The 10,274-nt window shown below is 50.9% G+C and overlaps 2 protein-coding genes across 2 annotated transcripts; one reads left to right on the forward strand and one right to left on the reverse strand.

The window, feature by feature from the left end:
* The first annotated feature begins 4,764 nt into the window (after window positions 1-4,764).
* On the forward strand, window positions 4,765-5,497 carry BO72DRAFT_453045 (uncharacterized protein). Its single transcript, XM_040945890.1, has 3 exons — window positions 4,765-4,789; window positions 4,850-5,215; window positions 5,435-5,497. Exon 2 carries the CDS (start codon window positions 5,012-5,014, stop codon window positions 5,180-5,182), a length of 171 nt encoding a protein of 56 aa, XP_040796129.1. The 5' UTR covers window positions 4,765-4,789; window positions 4,850-5,011; the 3' UTR covers window positions 5,183-5,215; window positions 5,435-5,497.
* Window positions 5,356-9,296, reverse strand: nut1 (putative RNA polymerase II mediator complex subunit Nut1). Its single transcript, XM_040950421.1, has 6 exons — window positions 8,537-9,296; window positions 8,234-8,484; window positions 8,121-8,183; window positions 7,564-8,070; window positions 6,971-7,502; window positions 5,356-6,917 (listed from the first exon to the last, which is right to left on the reverse strand). The coding sequence occupies exons 1-6, from the start codon at window positions 9,150-9,152 to the stop codon at window positions 5,812-5,814; spliced, it is 3,075 nt and encodes a 1,024-aa protein (XP_040796130.1). The 5' UTR covers window positions 9,153-9,296; the 3' UTR covers window positions 5,356-5,811.
* Window positions 9,297-10,274: the final 978 nt, after the last annotated feature.

The following is a 10,274-nucleotide window of genomic DNA, read 5'->3' on the forward strand; positions in this document are numbered from 1 at the left end:
ATAGCTGAACTCCCAAGGACGTGGCAAATGTACGTGCTGTACTCTCTGTGCTGCACATAGTAACTTAGTTAGTACTTCCGTCGTTTCACGCATATCCTGTTGCTAGACATGGACCACATGACTCGATTGAGCGACGACCGAGACAGCTATCGCAAGGATAACAAAGGAAGTTGTTTGTTGCTCCACTCGATATCAGACCAGTCAACGTCAAGAAGTGTAAGTGTGTCCAATGAACGACCATGTGTTCTCCCGTACCTGCAGGTAGTAAACCATGTCTAGGGTGCAGCTCGCTACCAAGCCCGATGGACAGCAACTTACTCCGTACCACCCTGATGTCTGCCGGCAGCAAAGCTCACTCTCGAGACGATCGCACCACATCCCGGCTATTTGTCAGTGACTCCATCCAGGAATGTGCCTTGTACTGTACTCAGGTCCGATGCAATGGTTCGTATTCATCCGTCCCTTGACACCTCCCCCTTCCCACCTCGGATCGTCGAGGGCCATGGGTAATCGGCAATGCAAGGGCAACGGTCTGCTCAACTTTCAGATAGCCTTTGAGGTTTGTACGCTGCGATAAATGGAGGAACTGCATTGCTCAATTATGCATCGAAGCCGATCGGCCTTATGTTCTCTCTTTCGGTGGCGTGATTCGAATATGGATAGTGTTGAACTTTAATGCCATGCGAGACCGCCGCCTCCGTGGTCGGCCCGGCAATCATTAGGAGAAGCTCGCCGGAGCCTGACTGACAGCTGACAGACAACCTACGTAGCTGGAAACTACCAGGCAGGTACTAGTTGGCTAGAGGTATTGGAGGTGTAAGTGGTATAGACACCATTCTCTCCTTTGGCCGCATTCGTCCACATATGACACTTACGAACTCGGTTCCCGGGTCTGATCGCCACAAGCCACTCAAAAGGTAGAATTGCGGAGAAGTCGATCATGTCCCAGACACTCCAGATCCTTTTTCGGACCTTGCGTCGACGGGAGAGACTCTACGTAATACCGTATGGGGTAACTAAGCTCCACGGGGTTCATGGTGATGTCCACTGGAGGCTACCCACGCAAGCAAAAGAAATAGTCGTCCCCGTGCTGATAAGGTTCGTTCTGCTAAGGGACGGACAATCCGACGGCATATCAAGCCTTACCACTAACTACGGTACCCATTACCCAAAGATACCCCGTATTCCAGTCAAAAATGTGACAGGTCGCAACTATCACCACCCGGATGGGATGGCATCGACGAGGCTGTGATAGGTGAAGGTAGCGCGGGTTGATAGTGCGTGTCAAAGCGTCATTTTGTGCTTTCGCAAGCAAGAGATGTTGAAGTAGAGCCTTGGAGATTGGATGACATCCCATTGTTGCTCCATTTGCATCAAGTCCAGACCCAAGTAGTGCCAGGCTGAGTCCAAGATGACCTAAGATGCCGCTAAAGGATGATCTATACTCCAAAAGGGACGCACCAATGAGTTTAGTGTCAGTAGATCACAATCCTCCAGGATCAGACAAAGAGCTGCCCATCATCCAAACGAGAAAACAAGCCGGTCGGAATGATGGTTCCGAATGAACCTAGGAACAACACGTGCTCGTCGTTGCATGCGGGACTAACGATGGGAGGCCTAGAAGCGATTGGGCCAGAGGCCAACGGTGAGGGTCAGTGCTGTTTGGGATCCTGAGTGACCACTGATAACGATCGACCGTTGACCAGACTCTTGCACTTGAGTATACAGCCATAACATTGCAAGATACGAGGATGGAGGTAACTGCAAAGAGACTTTCTGTAGTGAATTGTGTCGAGAGAGTTTGAGGGCCAAGATCGATCTTGGGTCCTGAGACAGAGTCAGGAGGGTGGTGGAGGGTGGTGGAGTGTGGTCATGGGAAGGCTGGGAGCCTCCACAATCCAGGCCGCTTACGACTGAAGCAGCATAGACCAAAGATGAAGAGTACTCGAGTATACTCCGTAGGTACTACTGAATACCAACGGTTTCACACTGCGCAGAGACTTCGCAGCCTAATTGTCCGTCAGCTTCCGCTCATCCTCCGTCATTCGTGCTCAGGGACGGGATCTGCTGTCAGAGCGAATTACCGAGACAACTGCGTCCCCCACCGCGGAAGCCGTACTCTACCGCTCTATGCGTAGCGACACGGGACGGCGCGACATGGCGTAAGTGCTTCTCCTTGATCTCCTTTAGCCTGGCCAGATTAGAACAATGATTGAACGGAGGCGGACTCGGAAGGAATGAGAGACCGCCCGGAGGGATAGGAGACACAGGCGGTGTGCAGTCCGCGTGTCATCGGTTGAACACAAGACATTGCTTGTGTCTTTTGTGCTGCTGCTGCTGCATTCCGTTCTAGTTATCGTTGTCTCCTCCGATTAAAGGAAAGCGGGGAAGGAGGTACGCGACAATGGTTAGAAGAGACAGATAGGGGTAGGAGGAAGGAAGTAGAAGAGTCCGACTCAGGGGCTCAAGAGAAGGAATAACAATCCCCACCCATAGTCGTTGTGAAAAGTGAAAACATCCACACACAAGGCAGAATCATATCGCGACCGAGATCTTGTATGCCTGGTATCTCAGGAATCAATCACGTGTCTTGTCTCACTCAGTGGTCTGGTCGACTTAAGATATCCCTCTCGAAGCTGAGTCCGAGTAACGTTATAGTCATTTCATCCGTTTCCTAAGATACTCAAATACTCTCATACTCACTATCATAACAACTGCTTGGACTGTGTTTGACCAGCGAATAGTCTAGTCCTTCCCCAGCCAAATATGGGCCGTACAGTACAGATTCACTGAAGGATTCCAGCATTGGTTCTACGGTACGAATTTTTTGCCACCTGCGGATTATTCGATATATCGAATTGAAACTGACTCAATACTCCGTAGAACCTTCGAAGAATTCAGGTTCAGTGGCCCCCTCTACTCCATCTCTTTTGTGGAGCCGCTCCCCGACCATTGGATCCCATCTGGGTCACGAACTATGGGTCTGCATCGAGTTTCGAAGTTCTGATCTGGCTTCACGCAATGGCGCGAAGAATGGAGCTGGGGAAGCTCGGGGCATGGAGGGCGTGGTTCCAAAGCAGCTCCTGTTGACGAACAGCATGGTGGTTGTCTCCTGTACCCACGCTTGGGCGTCAAAGGCACGTACGTAAACCCGGGATTATCAAGCTTGTGTTTGCCGCTCAGGAGAACATACGAGTCAACACATGTACCTGTTTCAAAGGAGGCAATCGAAGCCAGCAACCTCAACGAAGATGGTGCAATTCACACGCATCCACGCTCGGCTCGGGGAACGCATCACCGGCAGCAGATTGTGGATGGGTGGATCCTCACCTTCAGCTAGTGCCGAGCAGTATGCCGACGAACGCATTAGTGATGAACACGGACCAATGCCTCGCGTGTATCTCCACTCATTGCTGATCGCTCAATCCTGCACGAGCGACCGCGCGACGTGAAGAATCAGGGTCGGCATAGGACAAATTGGGATTCTGCATGTGTACGTGAAGTCTTGGGTTTCGCGCCTGGGCGGGCTGCCTTGATAGGATATTCAGCCGAAGGATCAGCGTATACTTATTTGGTAGCTGTCAGTTTGCTATGATCGGACAGTGTGGAGTGCAGACAGGGCTGGCTGCACTAATGAACGGAAGACTTGCTGGGTTTGGCTTGACCTGCGGTGATGATGAGAAGCAGGGTGCGACTGAAGCTGCCGTCAATCAAAGCATCCCTACATGCTTGAGGTTGCGGTGAGAGATGTCAAGCATCACCATTGTGATACCATTGTGATCGAGACCCTTGTCGTACAAGCAATCCGGACTCGATATCAATACCGCACGACGGAAAACGGGACAGGTCAGAGCGTGCTGCAAGACTATCTGACCCCCAGTAGTCTCATCTTCAGAGGCTGAAGAAGACCTTGAGAAGAAGTGTCGGGTCTGCCGGTAAATATTCCGTGACTGGGAGTCGCCTTCTGTCTGGTTACATTGTTGGAAGACGCTGCTCAACATTGCAGACCAGCACTTGCCGGCCGTCGGAGGCTAGAAGTAAGACTAATGCAGCTCTTGCATCGGGAGAGGGGCCATGGCAAATAAGTCAAAGCCCAAGCACGAGTAATCGTGCAGACTCACTCGTGGAAGAATTGCCCACTGGAAACGGGACAATCGACAGCTGCTGCCCCCTTTCACGTGCCGTGTGACTTGGAATGCAGAGGAGAGTGCATTGTCACATCGGGGCGGGGGCTTGTTGCACACTTAGGGCGATCGGAGTCGAGATAATCGAGCTAACCTTCCCTAGATAACATCAATTCGTCAGTGGTTTGCAATTGTGCAGCATGCAGAAAAGAAGCTGCAGAAAACTTGGAAGTACGCGTGCGCGGAACCGGTTGCTACAGATGTAGTCCTGCAGTGTCCGACTTGATCAATGTTCAAGCAAACATGAAGAATCGGGCTTAAATCTACAAAGTACCCACATTAAGGTATGCTTCGACATACTTGGACAGCTTAAAACTTATCAATTATCAGGAGGATGACCTGGCGCGACTCGCCCAGGTAAACTCCCGGAACGCACCCGAGGTTCTCACTAACGCTATGACCCACGATTTAGAATGTACTTGGGGCAATAGACCACCTGATTTTAATCATTATTCTTCCATTACCATAGACAGTTCAAAGCTTGGTGAAAGCAATCGCGTAAATCCGAGAATTATCCTACGCGTCAACTCCAGAGACACCATGCAAAAACACCATACATACCTCCCCCCTCCGTCTTTCCCTCAATGCCACTCCCTTGTTTGAAGGTATTCCCCCCCACCACCCCTACGCCTTCATCCCTTTCCTCCAAACTGATTTCAGGAAAGCAGCATAAGAAGGCCTACAAGGTCAATCTGATGAAAGCTCTTCCTGTCTTCCACCCCTGCGATGCGGCACACACCCTTTAGAAATCCCACTCCTCTCCTGCCAAACCACGAGCCTTACCACTCTCCCCTTTGTGAAACTCAACCCCTTCCACAAAACAAATGATGGAGGTCTCTCTCACATCCCTCATCACCACGGTCCTGACCCTCACTCTCGCATCAACCGTCGTCGCCCTCCCTCTCCCCGAATTCCTTCCCTGGGCGCTTGTGGATACCGTCTTGCCGGGCTCGGGGATCCCCAAAGCCGTGGGAAAGCTGGGGACAGGGTTTCAGTGATGGTCTGTAGCCCTAAGGGCCAAGAAACGCGAGGTGAGGATTTAGTTCCGTTGTGTGAAGGGGTGTGGGTGGTCTACATTTAGCTGAGACGTTGAGATTTGGATTCTAGTTTAGGAAACACGTCGCGAGAATGATCCCAGGACACTGGCAGCTGGGCTAGTAGTTCAGTATTTACGCTATCAAGAGACTGACGGACCATGATGAGCTCAGGCAAAAGTGCTGGACTAGATGGCTGACCGATCAATTCGCAAGGGAAACGGCGAGGGCAACCTTACAGTTGGCCCACAGGCAATTCATATCGATGTGGAGGATGTATATGTAACACATTTGGCGAATTGGTATCTATGCGAATAGCCGTTACGGCAGGATACTTGTCGCTCCTTGCTAGAGTTGTCACGTTTCTCCCTCAGGGTAAGTGGCATTTCTTCTGTGGGAGCTTGATGGGTAGCCTGGTGGGCTGATCATACACTGGAACCAGGAGGTCTGATCTGCATGTACGCAGAATGGTGCTTGGCAAGAGGAGATCACAACTTGAGTTCGGGGCGCAGAAGGTACAATGCAATGCTCGATGCTAAATAGTCGACCCACGACGGACACCGTACTGTACAGCCCATCTTGGACAGCCTCTATTAGAATAGACCTTCCATATCCAAGTCAAGAAACTCTGGATTCCCAACCGCCATATCAGCAGCGTTCAAAACATCATCAATACTCGTATCCAGTCCACTCGACGATTCAAGTCCCATACCACCCATGGTCTGACCTCCGTCCATTCCCACCGCAGCCGCAGCCGCCGCATTTTCCAACATGCGATTGAGATTTGCCGCGTCGTCATCAGTGACACCATGCCCGGATGCTCCCTGTGAGTCGAGATCCATCTGCCCAGGGCCTCCGACGCCAAGCTGCATGTGCTGAATTATATTATTCATATCCAAATTTGGGACCTGGGCCGGTGGGGTCATGAGTGCGTTTACCCGCCGATACAGCCGGACGATGACTTCAGCGCGTAATGGATCCTTTTCGGAAATCTTCGGTATGTTGTCATGAAGTAGATTGAGAGCGCTCCGGAGGGTGAGAATCGGGCATCGTGGGAAGGATTCTTTGGTAGGATCTAGGGGCTGGTGAGAGTGATTGTTCTGGTCGATGGCAAAGTACTCGGCCATAGGTGCGCAAATCAGCGTCGCTGAAACATCGAGGGCTATATCACCGCTGCCAGTCTCGGTCTGCAACTTGAGTTCTTCAACCAAGGCCCCTAGAACGCGCGTGGCCCCAAGAAGCAGAACGCCAGTCACGAGTTGTCGGTGCGTGTAAGAGTGCGGTGCAACACTGACGTGCGGACTTGCGCTCCACAGTACAAGGGACTGGAAGGCACTTCGTATACTGCCTAGAAGCCCTCCAGGCGAATGTGATGTCCACGAGTCTAGCTCACTCCGGTGACAGCTGCCGCTTCGCTCGAAAGATAAGCATGGTTCGAGTGCATCAAGGATCGGCTTGATGTCCGTACGAGACGGGTGTCGGGCGCGGACATCCTTCAATTGTTCCTCCAGCCCGCGTGCAGTCATGTTCAAGACGGTGCGATGTATCTCTTTGGCTTCGCCTGATATCGAGGTGGGATTGATCAGGGAATGTAAAGCTTTCAAGGGGATCGAAGGGTCGCCCTCCGTTTCCCATATGTGGTTACCCAGCCAATTTAAGGCCAGAACAAGCGATGGAAGAAGAAAAGGTTCGAGGAGATCTAGTCTGTGTCAGTCTAGTTCAAAACGCACGTTAACGGAGGGAATGCATTACATTCAGCTCCACCTTTGAGTGTGTCGAATTCCAATTTCCCGGCCTCGCACGCCCCAAGACTTTGGCTGAACAGAGTAGCAACAAGAAGATAAAACTCCTGCGGGCTACATGCCGACATTGTCTCTTCGCTGATGCCTTCGGCGATGAATAAAGCCGTGATCCAGCCCCCCAAGTTCTTGTTTTGCTTGTCGGTCAGAGAATCCAGTTTCTGACTGCATGAGCCACTCCCAAGAATTTGCAGAAAAAATGAATTGCTGCCACCAAGTCCAAGGTCCTGTGCTCGCAAGCCATACCGATATGTAAAGGCGAGCACTAACAGTAAGATGCTACCAAACTCGTCGTAGACAGGCTGGCTTTCTCCTTGATCCTCATCCCAATGCCAGGCATCCAGCAATGAGCACAACGGTTGCAGCACCTGTTTTGTGCTTCGAAACAACAGAATGACATCCATAGCCTGGGGCCGGCGAGAGAGTGAGTTGCAGATATTCTTCAATGTCATCGTTTCCTTTTGATTGCAAAGGTTGTGCATGACCTACGCACGTCAGCTAAGGTTTCGCAAATTCTCAATTCGGAAAGGGTTCGAGGGTCCGTACCTCGATGATCGCGCCAACGATTGCACCGGCGTTTCCCTCCATCGACTCGATCTCACCTATCAAGTGCTCGGCTCGTTCCGGGTTAGCATTGATCTGGTTGACAAGATCATCTTTGTTATACGGCCCCCCTACAGGGAGTGTTTGCATAGGATTTTCTCCAAGAAGTCGCTCGATGCTGGATTCAGGGATCAATTTGTGCGAGGCGCAAGCGAAAAGAAATTCCTGCCTCACGTCCGAAAGAGCAGTGTTGCTTTGCATGGTAAACATCTGCGAAAAGGATGGAAACGTATTTGGATCTAGTCGACCCAGCGCATGACTGATACATAGTTCCATCTGTAAGGTAACCATAGATGCTGCCAGCATGGCGGCAAAAAAGGCAGGTAGTTTGTTCACGAGGAACGATCGAAATAGAAACATCGACCGGTTGGACTCGCTACGGTAGCTTGCGTTCGAAAGCACGTCAAATGCTGCCGTGATGGTTTCCTCAATAAGAACTTCATAATGACCCTAGTGCAGTTAGTGCGATTGTAGCGCTGCGCCTTGGACAACCCACTCACCCCATATCTGTTCGACAAGTAGTTCAGAAGCATGCTGTCATCAACCAAAGGACGTCCTACCAGCTAAAACCTAGTCAGTATCAAGCTACTGAACGTGTGTGACGTATACGTACCATCGCATTGATATAGACGAAGAGGCCAGCTCTCGAATTGATCATAGGACCGTCCATAACTGACGCCTCAAACTGAAGCGCATTGACGTTGACACCTTCCATCATCGAGACATCCAACGGCTTAGCCGGAAGTTCACCGTAAAGGTTGAACTCTTTCTGCAGGCTGTCAAGTCGATTACGAAGTGGTAGTGATACTTCAACACAGATGGGAAGGTATGCCGACAGAGCCTGTCCCAGTTTTACTTTCAAGGCTGTATTATCCTGTCAGTAGTGGAATAGTGAAGCATGGATATCTGAGCCTACCTTCCTGGGAGTCGGCTGAAAGGACCTCAAGTCCTTTCGTAGTGCCCGACAACGCAGCAAGCAAGATACCCAAGGACTCGAACAGCGAAACTGCGTCGGGAGAACTGATTAAGCCTGGGTTCTGATGACCAGAGTCAATATGACTGCTGTTCCAGGCCACAACAGCTTGGATCCAGTCGATGATAGCGGTGAAGATTGATATCGCTTCTGAAAATGACTTGGGGACACTGCCGGTAGAGACGGACAGCATAGCATCCTGGACAACTCTGATGTCCGTCATAAGAGTGTAGCAACTTCGACTCTTCTTGCCCGGATAGACCTCCACCGATGACGATTGATGTTTGTCGTGGATTGAAGAATGCTTTAGAAGGGCATTCAACACGGTCGACGTCTGGACAAGGCCCATCTTGCAAAGACAGTCTATGTACAGCGGAAGAAGCGGGTCCCACTTGATCCCTGTGCTAAGTCGCGTCTCGAGTAGCACATCTAGCAGTAGGGCTTCAGTGATTGGGCAGCGCTGCAGCAGTAGTCGCGATAGGCTTTTGAACTCTGCTGCGTCGATTCGATGCAACAAGCATCGATGGAGGAAAATCCCCCATTGTTCGGAAGAAGTCATGTTCCAGATCGATCTGCTTGATTCGCTTGATACTCGGGGATTGCGGGGAGCATAGCACAAGTAGCAGTGTGGAAGCTTCGATTCATACAATAGAGTTGACTACCCTGGCATTATTGCTCGACATCGCGACATGGTCTGTCCCCGGGCTTGTTGATCCCGGGAGACAACTTTAGCTGCAATCATTGTTTAGACGTCAGGTGCTCATCACGTGGGCTTATGTAACACATGTATCACGTGACTTGACTGTGGTCACGTCACTGCGCCGCACTGGCATCGTATGTGACAAACAAGCATCCGCTTTCTTTTAGATACTTGCCGACCGGACGGAGAGCGGTCTCGTACGCGGAGGCCTTCGCAAGCGTGTATTTGTCAAGACTTTGAAAACATTGGCGATGCACCTCGATATCTGAAACAACAAGCCGGAGACGGCTGGATCTGGAGATAAAGCCGGCATCCATCGTAGATATATCCTATCCACCTCAATAATGACGCGTCGAAGCATATGGATCTCCAATGGCATGAATCATGTATGCTCCAGTGAGAAGGGCGTTAAGGACAACACCTGGATGACAGACACACCCGGTCCCCTTGAGGTCAGGTTGCGCCTGTGTTTTGCAGGTACTGTTCTGTACTACCTACTACAAGACCCAAGGTCATTTCCGACGTCTCGGAGTTTGACCGTATGGCGTCGGAACTGAGGGTCTGCCGTCGGGAGCTTCCCAAACGAGAAGAAGACAAAAAACAATCGTGGACAGTACTTAACAGTATAGGTACTAGGTTGTGACAGTACAGTTTCTTCAGGTACCGATTCTGCCCCTACCTCTTCATGATAAATATTACAGTTACACCGAAAATAGATATCTCGTCCGAGTCTCGATCTAGGTTGGTCAGAAGACGATCATGCACTCTGTATGGGTAATCATCACTGCACTCGAGCTCATCAGCCATATCTAGGGAAGCTGGACTCCGGGGGCTAACGATTCATTGCCATTAGCTCTTTGATAGCTTCGGCACTCAGCCGTAAGAGTTGGGGCCTGGAGGGGATGTTTCCGTTCGGTTGCTTAGGGCTAGACCGTTGTGAGGTATTATTTCCGGTTATAATGTCATTGGCTCTTAAATCGC

Source organism: Aspergillus fijiensis (genome assembly GCF_003184825.1).
Source record: "Aspergillus fijiensis CBS 313.89 unplaced genomic scaffold BO72scaffold_82, whole genome shotgun sequence".
Taxonomy (NCBI): Eukaryota; Fungi; Ascomycota; class Eurotiomycetes; order Eurotiales; family Aspergillaceae; genus Aspergillus; species Aspergillus fijiensis.